We start from the raw sequence: 18686 nt of genomic DNA, 5'->3' as shown, positions 1-18686 counted from the left end.
TTAAAAATCTAATAAAAATGTGTTATGGCTGTGTCAGATCCCTGCTGATGAAAAAAAAAAAAAAGGATTACATTTGTCATGGTATTTTTAGATTCATTGCTTGCCCATGTTACTTATCCCCTGAAATGTTCTTACAGCTGAGTTTCAGGCAGCTCAAATGATATGTCTAAGGGGAAAACACTGTATTTACTGTTTGCCATGTGAATGGGTTCTGTGAGTGGTTCTGCAGAAAAAGGATCTGGGGATCCTGGTGGACAGAAACTTGAATGTCAGGGTGCTCTTCAGGTGGTTATGGTTAACCACATACTGGTTATGGTCAGCCACGTGCTGGTTATGTGTATCATGAAGACCATAGCTAGCAGGTGGAGGGAAATTCTCCACTGCTCAGCGCTTGTGAGGCCCTGTCTGCAGTACTATACCTGGTTTTAAGGCCCCCAGTACTAAAGAGATTCTAGAGTGAGGCACTGAGATGTCTATGGGGCTGGAGCCCTGATGTATGTGGGAAGGAGGCTAAGGAGCTGTTCAGACTAGAGAAAAGAAAACTAAGAGAGGATCTAACTGCTGTCTTCAAGTATCTAAAGAGGATCTGTGGAACAGATGGAGCCAAATTCTTCTCTGAGGTGTACAGTGAGAGGACAGAAGGTAGTGGCCCTAACTATCAGCAAGGGAAATTATGACTCGGTATAAGGAAAACATTTTTAATTGAGTGGTCAAACCCAAGAACCAGGTTACCCAGAAAACCTCCAACTTCAGACATATTAAAACCTCACCTAAATAAGTCCCTGACCAGGACTTTGAAGTTAGATCTAACTAGAGCAGGAGATTGAACCTAATGACATGGATAACTTTCCAAAAGTGGCCTGACTGTGTGTACCAATTTGGTCTATCATTGGAAGACCAATTTTAAGTCGTCTTTGAAGGGCCGCACTGTTATCCACCATAGGCACTGCCCTCAAAATTGGTTACCGTGTGTGTGCAGAGCTGGATAACCCAGTAGAAGTCTGAGCTTCAGGCCTCTTCCAGGTCCAGTCAGATCAGGTGTGCTGTAAGTATACACATTAGGGCTAAATCAAATTAATGTTTACATTACAAAATTCAGTGGTACTTGCCACATATACCTTGATCCTTTCCTTTGAAAAACTATTCATTGTTAAATAATTTACTTCTCTCTGCAAATTATTTACTCAGTCTTTTGCTGTCTTTTCTGTTCTAGAGAAGAACCAAAGAAGATACTTGGAAATCAGAAGAACTTAGAAAACATCTTAGGGTGATTTTGTTTTATTTCTACTAGTTCTGATGTTAAGTTACCTTACAGCAGTGGAATTTATTGACAGTCTAAACATAAAGGGTTGACTGTTTGTTCTACTAACCACTCTGCCTTGTGGGATCTATAATAGGTCTTTAAAGCTTTTTGGTACATCAGACACTTCAAATCTGCATCACTGAACACAGACAGTACAGATCTTTAATGTGTGGCTGCTAACTTCCTTGCCACAACTGACTGTTCTGGAATCTGTCTAGTCCAAGTGTGTCCAGAGGCTGGCCCACTCAGCTGTTTCTAGCTACACAGGTTATATAAGATTACTCTACAGATTTCTTAATTAGGTAAATGGAAAAAATACCATTGTTATGTTAATCACACAGCACACAATGGGGTCTGATTTGCTGGCCACCCAAATCCAAGTTACAGCTCTGCTTTATACATACTTATTCACTTTCCTACATTTATATTATGTATTGTATTTGTTATCATCATCTATCATGTTTGTTACGCGCTTTTAAACTGGTTAATTACTTTATCCACTTGTCAAATAGGCATTCAGGCTCCAGTCAGTTATACCACTGATATTCATATTAGTTTTGGGCTATATTTTTTTAAAAGCTGTTTTCCAATATGTATCTTCTTTTCTGTGTCTTGTGCAGATCTTCATTAGTTTTTTGATAAACTAAAGCATCCTACTTGTTAATCTATTACCTAGGTTTCTATCAATTACATTTCAAAGCTCCCTGTTATTTCAGTGCCAGTGCTACAGTATAAGTGCTTTGTATTTTTCAGACATTCGGTAACATTTCCACTAATTCCATGTGGACTAAAGCAAACAAATTTGAGTTGAAATGCTTTGGTTCCAACAGAAGTGGTGTGGTTGGACTTTCATTTCTGTGAAACAGATGGATAAAGTTTAATTCACTTTACTCATTGACTGTAATCAAAGCAAGTTCTGTTTGTTCTGCATTGAGTAAATAGCTGAAATCATGGATGTAGCGAAATCAGTGAGAGTTGTGCTACTTACTTCGGGAATATATAGTCTCTTATGACTTTAAAAACGTATAAGAATAGTTGCATCCTCAGGGGATTTAGGACAAAAACTTTCTTTCACAGTTTTTATATGCTGCTTTCTGTTCAAGTAAAAGCTAATCTTCTCTTCTAAAGGCAGCTGCAGGATGCCCAGTTATCTATCATTATTGTTTATATCTGTAACATATTTTACAAGATGGCACAGTTTCTGTCTACGTGAGCTAACAGCTTTCAGATGCTTAGTTAATTTTTCAACCTAGCTCTAAACAGAATGCACAGTTCCACAGTAAATTTTTTTTTTTACCAGATTCTTTTCAAATACATTGAAAATGCAGCTTATTATTTATTTCATTTATTAGTTCTTTTTACAATATGTACAGACATAATGTTTGTAATTTTACAAAGTAAGCCTAGAAATAGATCAGCATTTTAATACAGTTTGGGAAATTAAATTCATAGTTAGCAATCCATTTTTTTTTTCACATGAATATACTATATCAAAATAGATTGCTGAATTATAATAATAGATTTTTAATTTTTTTTTTTATTTCAGGCATCACAACCAGATAGTCAAAATGAAGACCAAAAGCACAGAGAAAAGAAACTGCAGAAAGAGAAGTCTGTTCATGACACAGACACTCATAAACATGAACGCAAAGACAGAGGGAAGAGCAAGGAAAGAACGAGAGAGCGAGAGAGATTTAAATCTGGTGAAAGAGACAGGGATAAAATAAGAGAGCGAGAAAGGGGAAAAGAGCACCAGAGAGAAGGAGACCGAGAGATATACAAGGATAAGCTTCAAGAGTCAAGTCTGGAGAAGGAAAGGTACAGGGTACCAAAAGATAAAGACAGGGAGAGTGATAGAGAACGAGACAAAAAACATAAAAGACATGAGATAAAGCAAATAGATATACAAAATAATCTGAAATCATATGAAGGAAGAGATAAAGAACATCACAGAAGAAGAGAAAGCAGGCATCATTTGGGTAAGTTGCTTTGGGTTGCTGTTGTACTTTGAAATATTTGATATTTAGATAGAAATACTCTGAAACCATGCCCCATCTGTACATAGAGGATAAAGACAGGCAGGTGTGAGTACCTACTGAAATGTATATCTTTATGGAATCTTGTGATAACCTAGTTTTATTTTGGTGCTTTTAAAAATTTTCATGCTTGTTTCCCTTCCTCTGAAGAGAGGGCGAATGTCACTGTTTTTGTTGGTCAGCTGACCTGAACAGAGTAAGTGCCTTCCTGCCTAGACATTCTCTAGTGATCCATTTGAATCCCCAAGTTGCAGGGTGATTGCTGAAGTTAGTAGCATGTGTCATTACTCTTACCATTACAGAAGGCAACTGAGAACAGAGAGATTCATTAGGAAAGAAAAAGGAGTAACCAGTTTTGGAGAGAGACTTTCAAAAGAGTATTATGTTACTTTTAGAAAGCTCTTATGTTTTAGAAAACCCATGTCACTGAAATACTATTTTCTACTCGCTAGCGTTAATTATGTACAGAGTTTGAGTATAATAAAATTTGTTCATTAATTTATACATATATTTTCTAGAGGAGGAGAAAACAAGCATTGAAGAGCGAGAAAGAAGACATACAGAAAAGAAGGTAAAGGAAGGGAAAGGAATGACGTGTTTCATAATGGAATGAGATAAAATTGTAGAATAATAAAGAACTGGATCGGAATCCAGTTCCCAAGAAATCCAAGAGATGCATAGATAGTAAGGTCCTCACAAGTGTACAAAACACACAACAACAAACTAGATCTGAGCCATTCTATTTTAAGGACATACTTCATTCTTTTTTTAAAGTAAAAGTAAAATAAAATTTGCATAGCAAACGGTGCTTTATTTTTGTACAACTACATCAAAATTTTCCATCTGCTGTTTATGCCTTTATTACAAGGATATTGGTAAGTATACATCCTATTTTATGTTAGACCACCTGGTAAACAAAGAATTAAATTTTTGTGTGAACAATACATAATCCAAAGAATTTTCTGTAGCAAAGTACATGATGTCCCAGAAGAAATATCAGAATCTCAAGTGATATGATAATTTGAAACTTGCCATCGTAGGAGATTAAAAAAAATGGCGGGAAAATCCACGTGGCAGAAGGAGATTAGGTACTTACAAATCCATCATTCTAATGGTCAAAAATGGATGGACCTGTGAGGATAAAACAGTCTTGGAGAACTTTCTAACTCTTTAATGTTATTTTTCTCTTTCCAGGATCATGATACCAAAAAAAGCATTGACAAATTTTTAGCCTACAAAGTTGAAGAAGGTGAACGTGTACACAAGTTACAGAAAGATCAAGAGTTGGATAAAGAGGGAGAAAGAAGACACAGAGTAAAAAAAGAATATTCTGTTAGGCCAGGAAAAGAGAGACTTTCAAAAGAGAGAAGTCATAAACGTTATGAAAAGGAAAAGGAAGAAAAACATAAATCAAAGAGATCTAAAGAGGGGTCTTCCCATGAAGACAGAGAAGGGCAACTAGCAGAAGCTAATGAGAGAGTAAAAAGTAGAGAAAATGAAAGAAAGAAGCATGATCTAAGGGTTAGTTTTGTTAAGACTTTAAAACGTTACCTTGTAACTCGCTTTGTTGATATATCATCATTGGTAAGGTGAATAATAAAAATACTAGGATTGTGAGTCAACTGTTTCTGAAATTTGAGGTTAAATTGGTAGATTAAAATACTACATCTGCATTTAAGTATCCTAACCCAGAGCTGATTCCTTCCATGAAATTTAAACTAGAAACTTGTCTATATGTTAGAAACGTCTTTTATTCATAGAACTCTTTATTGCTATGACTTTCGAAATTTTTACTAACACTTTGAAGTGGAGATGAGATTAGGCTAGAGGTCCATTAAAATGTATTGCCTGCCTTTATAGAAAAAAAATATGATTTTAACAGAAGCTATTTTCTATGTTGCCTATAAATGGGGCATGGACATGTAACTCACAAGTAGGCACGTGAGTTATATCCCTTATATTTTTATTTGCCTCTACTTCTGAAGCCATAGAATATCTTTTATGTTTCGAATACGATGTTATATCCTAGAGACTTAATCAAAACTTTGACATTTTTTACTGTTTTTTATAATACAAGTATTCATTCTACAAGAATGAGAGAAGAAATATATAGTAATTTGTAACTCTTAAAATCAGGTAAGTTTTATGGAACATAGAACCATTCAGATGGTCTAGGGTAGTTTCTTCTGCTGCCTAAAGAGTGAAGATGTACAAGCTTCTCAAAGAAAAGTTCAGAAATACATTTTCTAGTGAAAATACTAGGCATCTTCAGCATAGGGGCCCACCACAAGTGATTCCTGCAACTGACTTTCTGCAGCAGAATTCAAAAGTCTATCAGGAGCTTGCTCAAGGTTTGACTTCCTTGGAAATTTACTCAAGTAGCTGTTACAGAATATACGCACTGATGCTGATGCTTCTGTCTCAGAGTTATGTTTCTTTTTCTGATGTTCATGGATAGAAAAAAGCACCTTTATCTTAACGAACCTATTGAATACATTTCCAAACTTAAGCAAACCGTCATAATACAGAATTTAAGAGTCAAGTCCCCATACTGGGGATTAAAAGTGCCTGAGACTGTTCTCTGTCCCTGAGTCCAACTGGTGTCAATTGTTGCAGTCCATATTGTTAAAATCTCATTCTTTGAAACAGGCTGGCCACAGCCTACTGAGGTCAGCCCTTAGTCCCTATCAGTTTTTCAGCCATGCCTAGGAGTTATTTAGGAAAGTGCTCTGGGCTCACAATTTAAGCAGTATACACTGGGCCCAGAGCATTTTTTAACCATTGTTACTAATATACTAATGTGAACGTATCCTATAAAAAGCCAGAATTTACTCTGGTAAAGCATTATAAGGTTTTGTTAAGCAAAGGAGAAGACTCAAGATCCCTTGTTGTTTCCTTTCTGAAATTCAATGCAGAAGGGGATGTAGCCAAACTTCAGTCCCAAGTATTTAATATTTTCAGGAGAAGTTCATATTATGTGGATAGCATATCTTTTATGGGTGTTTATTTTCTTTGCTTACCATATCTGTAAGGAGGAGATTATTCTGACGTTAGTTCGTACACAGAACTTCTTACAAGCAATGACTGTTAAAAAATAGTATGTCATTGAAATAATTCATTAGAATTAATTAATTTCTTACTGTTTAATATCACTACTACTAATACAGGTTCATATACATATTTCCTCCCAGCATTTCTGACACACGAATATTGTGACTTCTTTTACAGAACAGTGAATACAAAAAGGAGGAGAGGATTCAAGAAGAAATGAGCCATCAGCATGTGAGGTAAATTCAGAGATTTAAAATAATTATATACTGTATGGTATCTACTAAGATTCAGTCACCACCAAAACAATAAGCATGAATTCTTGATCTCAAATATCTAGGATGAATATAATTTTTTTCATAGGCCCTTTGTACAATACTATAGCAATTAAAAAAAAAAAATAATCTGTGTTTTGCCTCTAAGAGGATTCATATAAAAATGTATGTATTTGTATTCCATTTTTTTTTCTACCCCAGGATAGCAAGAGATATTTTGCAATCCTTGCAAACTACATATATATTAATCTGGGCACTTAGTTTGGGAGACAGAAATGCTGTATTGTACCACCTGGAAATTCACTGTGCAGTCACGTGGACACATGTAAGGTTCATGATGAACTACATAGGACTCTCTTATATTGTTTATTTTAATTTGAATATCTCTACTTAGTTCCTACTCTGGATGGTATCTAAAACATTAGGTATATATATAGCAAGTTTACTGTTGTATGTGAAAGGGAAAGGTCCAGGTCATCCTCAGTAGGATCAGTAAAATTTTGGGATGATATTTCTAAGTTTTATTACTAGCAAATATAAAATCTTACAGAAGTTCTCTATATATTCTAGTTCTCTTTGCATTCTTTAATGCTTCATCCATGTGAAATCCCTATACAACGTTCTGAAGTATAACTCTCCGGGTATGTTGTCAGTCACAATTCTCATTCTTAAACCCTAGTTTAGCTTCCTAGCTAAATAGAAGACTGGCATGCTGGCTTCTGGGGACACTGACAGAGATAGTGAAGTCACTACCGCTATTGGCTAAGTATTACTACTGTTTCTTAAGCATGGGACAGATCACTTTAGTCATAGTGAATGTGTCATTGTGGAAGCATATTCCTGTACAAAAGAAAAAAATGAAATATTTCAGAATACATATGTTGGGATGCTTCCTAGCAGCAGCACTCAACTGTGTCAAGCAGTGCCAAATATACAGGTTCTATTTTGAAGCTGTTGCTGATGGGGTGTTGTGGGGGAGTCATTGCTTGTGCATAGGTGGGGAAAAGGAGTTAGCCATTTCTGAATGGCAAGGAAGGCAGTATGGTTTATTGGGATGTCCCAAAATCCGGGTTCAGCCTCAAGCACTGTCAACGTTGAATCATTCTGATTGGTTATGGGAGGATCCAGCCAAATTTTTATTTTTATTGTTGCCTTTTCTTATGTTCGTCAGTCCCAACAGCAGTATATATGAACACCGTCTTGCTTAAGAAGTCAGAACATTCTCTTCTTGAAGTCCGATACTCATAAAATAATCAAATAGATTGTTAAGGAGCAGAGCTGGTTGTTGATTTTCTCCTGCTCTCTGACCCTGACTGTATTGTCCTTATAAATAAAACCCCTGAATGAAAGACCAGGTTTGAATGTCAGTCTATGATTTATAGCTTTAGAGCACATTACACCAACCTGATCTTGACCTCCAGTTTGCTGCAGATATTAATACAAATAATAGATGTGTTGGTTTAATAGGTTTTTTCTCCTTACTTTTTCTTCCATTTTTATGCAATTATAGGCATTAAATTTGGAAAAGGTTTTTGTAGTTCTTAGTTGATTAATCGCTTGGCTGTTTCATTATCATTTCATATCACAAATAGAGATCTATAAAAGTATTTGTAGACATATTTCAGTTTATTGGAAATTTTCAACTACTTTTTCCTTTTCAGGATAAAAGATCTATTTTTTCTAAAAGAAACACACACACACACCCCCCTGAAAACAAAACCAAAGCAAAACTAGTGCTTTCTTCTGAGTTAATCAATAAAATTGATGTTCTCTTTTTCAATAGGACTGTAAAAGATAAAGGAAAACTCATTGAAAAAGAGGAAGGGGACACAAGACAAGAGGTAAAAATATTTGCTTTTGGAACTTAAAATGTTGCGTTTTTCTATAATTTCTTAATAACAATTACAATATGTATTTCAATATGATGCCATTCTAAGATAAGATTTATGTATATTGGTCTCCAGGTATCTCCTAACCTCTCTTTCTGGATACAGCATTAGAAAATTGGTTTATTCTGTATAAATTTGCTAAGGGTTGAAGGTAGCCATCTATTCAACTGTATTTCAGTATCTTCTATGCTTGAAAAAATAACTCTCAATAAGTGGAAGAGTTCAGATGTGTAATACAAATAATCTACAAATCACCTACACATACCTAAAGTATATTATTTCTTTCTATAAACAGCTGACAAAAGCAAATAATATGTAGTGTAAGCCAAGTAAAATGCAGTTAGCAATGTAATTCATATCCATCTCTTAGAACAGTTGCCATAAGAAAGAGGAAAGTATTTTTATATGTTTAAATGGACAGGTGCAGACAGAACCAAGTTTTCAGCAAGTCTGAAGTGCAAGCTGTATAGACTTGGGTTCATTTGGACCAGTCTGTGCAGATACAGCCTAATTTTACCATAAAAAATTTTAAAATATTTTGTCATATTTTCAACTGTTCGTAACCATCCCCCAAAATCCAAATGCTGTTTTGGAATGTTGTAGGATTATGATCCTGATCTAGGAAGAAGTAGTAGTACCTAATGAAGAGAACCTTTTCCATATTGTCATGTTATGGGCAGCCATATATCTTTCATTTATCTTTCAGCCATGTATCTTTCAAAACCATACTAACTTCTATTAAAATCTGGCTGTTTTTATGCCAGAAATACTGCTCTTTCAAGGATGTTCTAAGACCTCTGTTATTCTTTTCTTCTAATTTCCAATACGTTTCCATTATTCTTGCTTTAGTGCTAGCGTTTAGCTCAAATACTTTTTTAGGGTTTTCTTCCCCTAATGAGCTTATAGAAAGCATGTTTGTCTCTTCTCTGACTTAATTTTGCTGACCTATGCAAGCCAAATTCTTCATTCCTCTCATCGTTCTAGCAGCTGTCTCTTTGTCTGTTTCAATTTGCATTAATTTTTCTTGAATGTGGGTGACCAGAGTTGAACACAGTACTGAATGTGAATTTTCACCACTGCCGTGTGTAATACCGTACATGACATAAATACTTATATGTTCCTGAAAGAAGAAACTTTCTGACATATTCTTAGATTTAGTCCGCACAGCTCTTACCACTGTGGCCAACAGTCATCCTGGATCAACTAATATGTTCAAACTGTCCTCTTCCTCTATTGATTCCGACAGCTGAGGTTCCAGGTAGCAGCTGGCATTGATGCTAATCTTTAAGGCCCAGATTCAGCTCACCTTTCGGTGAGAATTGTCTGTGGTGAGGACCTAAATTTCCCTTGTAGTTTGTGGAGAGAAATAGGCAGTTCAGTCCTTTTATATTTGGTCTCCTTTTCTATTATCTTCTCTGTCTTCATTGGCAATAGAAGGCAACCTAGGAGGGTAAGACCCCTACTTAAGACCTGACTCAACAGGGATAATTCAATCAAATTCCATGGGTTTGCACTTTATGCTGTTGAATTTCTTCATACATTTGTTACGCCATATGCTACAGTCACTCAGGTATTCCAGCATGACTTCCTAATCCTGGTTTGTATTGACAATATATTCTCCATATATTCTTTAAAGTAGGAACCTAGCTGTGATAGGATGATTCTGATTTCCTATGAGAATGTAGGACGTTCTTATGAGGCCAGTAAGATTTTGACGACTACTGACAGGTAGAGGTTTTTAGTGTGTAAAAACTATATGTGTAACAGATGCAATGTTATAAACATCTCTGTGTTATTAATAAAAATGACAGCTTTATAGGCATATTCAGAGATGATTATAGTAAGGTAATAAAGCCTATAACCGTCTTTATGGGTGTATTACTACGTGTGCCTTTGACTAAATGGAATAAGGATTTAAAAGAAATCCTATATGAATTAGTTACTGCTGGGTACCTGCAACCTTGCAGGCAGAACAAATTGGGGAAATTTTGCCCAGTTTTGGCCAGTTTTGCCTGGATGTACAACCTGACTAATATAATTTATTCTTGATCCAAAGATTGATCTGAGAAATGACAAAAAGCAGCAACCAGAAAGACTGGAGTACTGTAGTCCTAGTTCTAGGAGTCTGATGACTCTGAAAAATAAGGTATCCATAGAAGCTGTTTACTGCTATATAATGTCCTTAATACTTTTGAAAGTACTACATGCTGTGAAAACTAGGTGGCTCTAGCTCTTGAAGAGTCGTTGAAAGGATCAAAAGTGTGCCTAACTTGGTGTTTGACAACCAGCTGCTATCCTTTGGTTGTAAATGTAGAAGCAGGTAATAGGTGTGCTGTTATGCTGGATAATTTTCATAAAACCTCACATTTATTTCCATTTTGAAATCTGCTGAAATCCCTTACAACATGGATTATTTAGTCTATGAGTTTGAGGAGGCTATTGAAGGAAAAGGCTGACTAAAGATAGGATAGATCAGTGTGTGTCATTTTAAGCTTAGTGTTTGTTTGAGGTACGTGTTGGGGTAATTAAATGGCATTATTTTAATCAAGTTCAATAAGCTAGAGAAAGGCAATTTCTTTGAAGTTATTTCAGGGATGCCATAAATCTTATCCCATGTAAATACAGTAGAGGATTCAATGTTAACAAAATTATTTATGTATAAAAATATCTTATTTTCCAGTTGTATCCATGCCTCTGTTTTCCTGGTTCCAACATCTGCACTATTTTATTAACAGATTGAGTCCCCCAGTATAACTTAGGTATAGAGATAATTTTGTCTAATCCTCGAAAAAGTAGAACAGTCTTATTTTGTTGTTACACCATCATAAGAGCTACTGTATACTATTGAAATTATAGGCAACACAGCAGTTTTTATGTCTTTCCCAGTAAAAATACTAGTGGTAAAACAGTTGGTCTTCCCAAGATAGGGTTAAATTCTGGTTTGTCTTATTTTAAGTCAGTAATTATCACTTGTTAATACACTTCTATTTATATTTCTAAACTGAATTTGTTGTATGTTTGCTTGAAAATGTAGAAATATCTGAGAAGAATAACTATTCATCTACCTTTATGCTAAGATTTGGCAGATAAAGATTTAATTTTTTTTGTAAGATTATTTAGGAGTTTCATTTATTTTTCTCATTTAGGAAATGAAAGATACATGCATGTATAATTCAGACACAAGATTTGATAACTTTTCAGCAAATTATGAAGATGATTTTGAAGTAAGTAAAAGCATACAGTTGTCCTTTTGAAGTAGTTCTCAAGTATCAAAATAGGGATTAACTTTATTCACAGATACAATAATTACAGGCTGTTACATGGTTTTTACATACTCTTTTTTGGTGACAGTGACCTTAATTTGGCTAACAGCAGATAATAAGTAACTAAAATGTTATGTAGAAACTCTGCTATATATATACACTTAGTTTTCATCAGGAGTTGGGAACCAATTTTGCTTTTGAGTTGAGGTCTTCCCAAGATGCTCTTTCTGCCTTCCTGGATTTCAATTATTTAAATGATTTTCTGTGAAAAATGCTGAATTTTTTAAATAATGGGAGCAAATAATCAATTTCAGGAGGAAAGCCTCGTTGTTTTTCATTACAAAAATATCGTAGAAAATAGTATTGACAGACAGCAGTCCCTTCACTAATTTGTTTAATTGAACTCTCTTACTTTTAGCTCTCTTTTTGTTTAAAGTTATTAAGATAGAAGAGTGTGTTGAATATGCTTTCATTGCTAGCTGAACCAGCTACTTCTTTGTTCAGCGAAGCTAGAATTCATCTTCACTTACGTTAGGAGTGATATCCACTGTTGAGACATGCACTATAGTAGCCCTTTGCCATTCAGTGGAGAGAAATTAGCACGTTTAAGACTTGTTCATATCATTTGTGTTAGGTGATTATTTTAGCACGAGACGAATTGTCTTAGTTAAGAGAATTATTAAAGTATGAGCCTTATGCATGGACTTGCAAACAGATAGTGCGGTAGTTTAGTAAATTTGAGCCTGCCATTGAAGGGCAGCTTGAATTAAAACTATCAAATAAACAACTTCATACATCTGTGAAGCATTTATGCCACTGAACACTGTCATTTTATTTCTTTAAAGAACACATAATTCACCTATACTTGTAGTTCCTACTTTAGAATTTTTTTTTTAAAAAAAGGAATCTTTTTGGGCACTGAAGAGCAACACTGTGGGATTGTCTTCTCTTGATTAAAATTACAGCACAATCAAGACATGCCATTTTCTTTCTATCAGTTATTTTAAAATGCCTTTCAGTCAGAGGATTTATAGCCATCTGTATGAGAATTTTATTTTTATTTTGACAACATTTTATAATTTCTTAAAAAGGTCTTGAAAAACGTATCTATAATCCATGTTTATTAGTTATTGAAAGTCCTGTTACTTTTAAAGGATTATGAGGATGATTTTGATGATGATGAAGACAAAAGTGGTGAAGAAAGAGATGGAGAAGAAAACCTAAGAGAGATTCCATTTTCCAGAACATCAGAAATTGAAGAAATTCAAAGAGCAATTAGTGCAGAAAATGATAGAATTTGTACTTCACTGCCAAAGAAAGTTGAAAATGAAAAAAAGGAACCGATCATGGGTATGTGACTAGACTCCCGTCTTTTTTTTTATTAAATGTATGAGTAACACATACAACTTAGGAGTAAACAGGCCACTTTTTCTAGAAGTCTGCCTAAAGGCAGAAATCTGGTCCCCTGGATGACTCACTTAGGTTTGTGGGCAAGTACTGTAACTTTCACATTGCTAGAGAATGATTCAGAGGCATTACCAATCATTTAAAATGTGAAGTATAAAAATTTACAGACTGACATTTAATATGTCTTATTTTGGGTAAGAGGAGGATATGAGAGTCTGGATTTTGAAAACTGGAGTAGTGCTGGAACAGTTTGGGTCTTCCGGTGACATTAATTCGCCTTTTTCTTTTAAGCAAAGTTGAAGCCACTGCTCTGGGTGGGAAGGCGAGAGAAATACAGATACTACTTAAATATATAGTTCTATATCACTTTTAAAACGCAGTTTTTTTCTGACATGTGACTATGGAATTGTTGTCTTGCATTCTGATCTGATACCTGTGAGTGCCAGATCTACTTATTTAACTTATTTAACTAACTACAGCTGTGGTTCCCCTTCGCACTCTCCACTCGTGTGAACGGCAGTATAGAATAATTGCGCAAAAGAATCTTAAACAGCTTTTTACTCTAGTTTGTACAAAGTCATGGAAGAATAGCATGGAGTTTCTGTAAGTCTTTACAGTATCAATAGATTTTTGGTTAAGTAGTCATTGCAAGTCAGAATCAGTATACTGTAATATGAATTTCTTCATGCAAAAGATTTATGCAATTATTATTATTTTTCTAATGAATAATATGAAATTAATAAAAGAATCCCATTAATGCTACAGATCTAATGAACAGGATGGAATTCTAATATAGAAGCAGATTTTTAAATTCTGAATTGTAGCACGTAGTGCTTTATTGAAGAATACACAACACTTTTTTGATGAAGTTTTGATCTCATTTGGTTAAAATGGTTGTTTGTCATTCTGGTAATGATTTTTAGAAGTTTAAAAGCATTTTACAAGTATTATCTAAAAAGGCAGTCTTCCTCTGAGGAAGTGAAACACCATTGGTCCTGACTGGAAGTTGGAGATTAAGGTCAATTAGCTACTACCTAGCCAGGAAAGGGAGTAAAATCGACATGACATCAGATACTGTAGTTGTTCCATTAACTGTGGCTTTTAAAGCAACAGTTTTCAGTGTTTTGCTTATTCATCCAAGTACATCAGTTAAGCTTGTGTTGATGAGGTTCTCCACTAGCTGTAGTGATGAATTCTTATTTAGAGTTGTAGCATGCAGATAGTGTAGTCTGCGTGAATTTGGTACAATTTTTAGAATTGGTCATAGAGCGTTTTACTGTACACAGGGGAACAAGGCACCTGCTGATCGCAGAAGAAAGAAAGAGGCACTTTCTGCATCATAATCTTCTAAAATAAGAATTACAGTGGCCAGTCATTTTGAATTGATTGGTAAAGGAGCATAATAAGGGAAAAATGCTGGCCCATTACTGAAGTTAAGAAGCTTATTGTACTGATAACTGTGCTAGAGCACGTTGTGTAATGTGCAGACTGGTAGCTTTTAGCAGCTGCGTCGTAATAAATCTGTTGCTTTTTAGACTTACTGCTTTACATTTTAATGCACTGTAAAGTGTGAATTATAACACTAACAATGTTTTATAATATCACAGAAAGGCAATACCCTTCTGTCAGAAACTCTTTTTGTGGAATATTCATGGATTTTCAAATGGCAAACCAACGACAAAGTAGCCGAAGTATGGCTAGTAAGCAGAAGTAAGTGTATTTTAAATAATCCACACAAAATGGCAACTCACTGTGAGAGATGTAATTTTTTTCATTATATTTGAAGTATGTGAAGTTTAAAAACTTGAGGCTTTTAGAGTTAAATATTATTTTGTAAGCTAACAGTAATTAGTTCTTAAGTAAATATAATTTACAGGCTTTGCTACATGTCATTTTATAGCAGAAATTTATCTATATATCAGTTTATGTGTATCATTTTATTACAGAATGAGTTGCCAGGATTGTCATTTCTTTGTATGATTCTTCAGTCACTTAATTAGATATTGACTTACAGTACTAAAGAGCAAGCCTTTTAGCTGCTCTCAGGGCTCTGCAGAACTGTAATTTCTTGAAATAATCAAGATTCTATATGGTACATACTGTTGCCAAAATAGCATGTTCCCTTTTAGGGATAACACCAGTTGGTGTAAAAACATGTTATTACTCATCTAAAATTGATCTAGATTTGAGACATCTAAGACAGCTCTGTATTAAAGAAACAAATTGATGCCTGTTTCTTGAACTTGCCAGAAGCTCCAGATTTATCTGAAGCACTGTATATATCTCCAATTTTCTGTTACATCAATTGGATGCATAAAGCAATAATATTAAATTTTATTGATAATACTAGATTCCACTGCTTCGTGGCTGCACATCAGTGGCTAATCTTCACATGAGGGAGATTTTATTGTCTAGACTGTCTAATTCGCCTTGCCTGAATCGATATGCCCAAATTTTACACAAGTTCATTGTCTAGGCTTCCTCTCTAGACAGTGGAGACAGATTAGGAAATTCAGGAAGGCATCTCTCTGAAGAACTGCCTTCGGAAATGTTTGTCAGCCTCTACTGATTATGTACTATGACTGATTATGACTATGTATATAACTTTGTGTACATGCTAACAACATATATAGCCTGTGAAGATAACTAGCATTTTCATGGAAAGAGAAAGGGTTTGTGGAATTTAATGCTGTGATAATACATTGCTACCAGTAAATAGACTGAAAGCATCCCATAAATGAGCTGTGGCCCTTTGGAGTTGTAAGTATTAATATGAATCTTATTAGTTTATTTTAAGGATTTGTCTGCATGTATCATTAAGATTTGTAACTAGGAAGCAACTTTCATGCATTTGAATTAGATCTCAGCAATCTGTGCCACAATGTTTGTGAAGAGGTGGTGTATTAGGAAATAGAAGTAAAAATAAAAATGTGGATAAGAAAATGCAATAGATGTCATTAAGTAGCAAAAAGGAGATGTGAAAATTGTCCCTACGCATAAATAAAAATCTAGCCTAAAATATTTGAGGAGCAATTCCAACTCATTTTGCTCTAGTTTTTTCCCTTTTCAAAGACTATCTTACTGAGAAGAAACTGCAGCTAGAATATGCATCTAGAAGACTGTTTAGGCATGGAATTGCTACAGACCCATAATTACATCTGGGCTGTATTTATATTAAGTATATTAAAAAAGTCTGAAAGTGTAAGAGAGAGAAAGGGGAAAGATGACAAAAAATTTTCTCGTTGCCAAGAAATCTGTACAATAGCAAGAGCACAGAATTAACTTGTAAACGGACATCTGTATGTAATTCAAGCAGTTAACTCTTAAAATAAAATCTTAACAGTTTTATGACATTCAAGTAGATAGATAGTTGTGTAAACTGTGACAAAGATTAGCTGTGTTTTCATTATCCACACATCCATACAAGTGGAGTGGTAGGAATCTCTTTGTAGTTGATGATAATAACCAACATCACAAAAATAAAAAATCAAAATATAGTTTTATTTGGGAGCAAAGACGAAAAAAGTAATAATTGAGGTAGGCAGAAAGTAAAAGGATTGAGGGAAGCTGGATAAGGCAGTTGAGGGTTTTTTTTTGTTGTTCCAGAAAGGGAATTTAGGAAGATGTAAAGATTTGGCATTTCATAGGACAAAGAGATTCAGGTATCTCAAATACTGTACAATGTGCTAATCTTATTCTAAACAAAAAATACAAGTGGAAAAATATATAGTCTACCTCAGTCCTGAGTACTCATTTTCATACAATTTAGATCAAGTGCAATAGTCCAGTAACTGATGGGTTTTGGTGGCCTACTTTTTGGGGAAGAGGTCAGTATTCATGTCCACAGGTTAGGAATCAGCAATAAAGTAATTTCATGTATGTATTTAAAATATATTTTAGGACTGCTGCTGTTTTTATTTGTTTCCCTGGTGATATAAAGAGGTACAAATTCAGGTAGTCTATTATCAGTGGAGGTAATTCAAAATACATTTGAATAAGTCTAACAAAAACAGGATATTATAGATGATCTTTATAAAGCATGTACACATACAGGTGATGTAAGTTAATAAAATTAGTTTAGGACAATTAGCCACCATCCTAACTATAGGGAGAAAGTGACATTCATCTGTTACCTCACAGAACAGCTTTTGAATACTTAGGCAAGATGGTGGTGCTAGGCTTTGAAAGTTTGGGTTTGTTTTATAATAAACCACATAAATTTGCCACTTGCAACCAGTATTGCATTTTCAAATCTGATAATTATCTCAGTGTAACATTAAATGAGAATTCATAACAGTGTTATATGTACTTCTATTGATACATTTTTATCTACCAGTTAATTTTGGTACAGCTTCAATTTGCGTAGATCAATGGACTGTTAGATCTCTGATACTGTACAAAATCAGGTTGGTTTTTTTTTTGGAATACCAAACACTTGCTGTTAACCTTTTTTTTGTTTGTTTCTCTTTTGTAATTCATTCTAAAGAAAACGGAGTTCAGAACTTCTGCCACTAATTGATCTGGACTTCTCAGTTAGTTTTTCTTTACTGGATTTGCCTCCTGTAAATGAGTATGACATGTATATCAGGAATTTTGGTAAAATGAACACTAAGCAGGTAGGTAACAAATATGTAGTAATATTTAAATCCTGAAAGTGCTGATTCTTGTTGTGGAAAATAATTTTCCTTACAAAAGAAAGTTACTAAAGCTAATAGGACAGTAAAGTAATAAATGAATATTTTTCGTCTCTAAGTCTTAATTATCGTAAAGCAATGATATCAAAACTTTTTGGCCAGACAGGCCGTTTCCTTTCTGTGTTAGAAGAGGACTCTCGCGTGTTCCTTCCCCATATTCTAAAGGACTTCCTGTATGTTTGTGGCTCACTGTCCTAGGTATGCTGGGTTTAGTGTTTATGTGTAATGTAAGACATTCTGTATTTTTGCAGTAGGTCTAGCACTCTTGTGCGAAAGGTTGTGAAATGCGCATGCACAAAATAGTGACATTGTCTGTGTCAGTATGCTTAGGTCTGAATTTACAAACAGAAGAGGTTGAGCACATCAGTTTTAAAATGACTGTTTAAGTTCTATTCAGTTATGTGCTGTCATTCTTAGCTGTGTCACCCATTGATCACTTTATCTTTCTACTTCAGGCATATGTTCAGTGTAACGAGGACAATCTTGAGAGAGACATTCAGACTGAGGAAGTTGAGACATTGGAGAAATGGACACAGCATCCAGGAGAAAGTGCCCTTGTAGCTGGAGGTGAAGAACATTTTAATCTTACTCATTTATGGATGTATGCATATAAACTTTCTCTTTTGAACCCGTTAAGTGTCAGAATTTGTAATGTGCCAGGCTGTATCGATAGCAAACTGCTATAGGCACTCTGAATCCCCTTGTGGAGGGGTGTTGTGGTTTAACCTCAGTTGGCAACTGAGCACCACACAGCCGCTCACTCACTCCTCC

At 34.9% G+C, this 18686-nt stretch overlaps 1 protein-coding gene across 1 annotated transcript in view; it reads left to right on the top strand.

Annotated features, from left to right (window-relative positions):
• The first annotated feature begins 204 nt into the window (after positions 1-204).
• Positions 205-18686, top strand: part of WDR60 (WD repeat domain 60) — a 33980-nt gene continuing 15498 nt past the window's right edge. Inside the window, exons 1-13 of the mRNA XM_009329891.1 lie at positions 205-315; positions 1214-1267; positions 2850-3282; positions 3858-3910; positions 4534-4860; positions 6568-6626; positions 8446-8503; positions 10608-10697; positions 11698-11775; positions 12969-13164; positions 14829-14931; positions 17708-17837; positions 18371-18482. Coding sequence (XP_009328166.1) covers positions 205-315; positions 1214-1267; positions 2850-3282; positions 3858-3910; positions 4534-4860; positions 6568-6626; positions 8446-8503; positions 10608-10697; positions 11698-11775; positions 12969-13164; positions 14829-14931; positions 17708-17837; positions 18371-18482 — 1804 coding nt within the window. The remainder of the gene's footprint in view (positions 316-1213; positions 1268-2849; positions 3283-3857; positions 3911-4533; positions 4861-6567; positions 6627-8445; positions 8504-10607; positions 10698-11697; positions 11776-12968; positions 13165-14828; positions 14932-17707; positions 17838-18370; positions 18483-18686) is intronic.

Source organism: Pygoscelis adeliae, unplaced genomic scaffold (assembly GCF_000699105.1).
Source record: "Pygoscelis adeliae isolate BGI_AS28 unplaced genomic scaffold, ASM69910v1 Scaffold238, whole genome shotgun sequence".
NCBI lineage: Eukaryota > Metazoa > Chordata > Aves > Sphenisciformes > Spheniscidae > Pygoscelis > Pygoscelis adeliae.
This window is presented reverse-complemented; position numbering and strand designations above follow the sequence as displayed.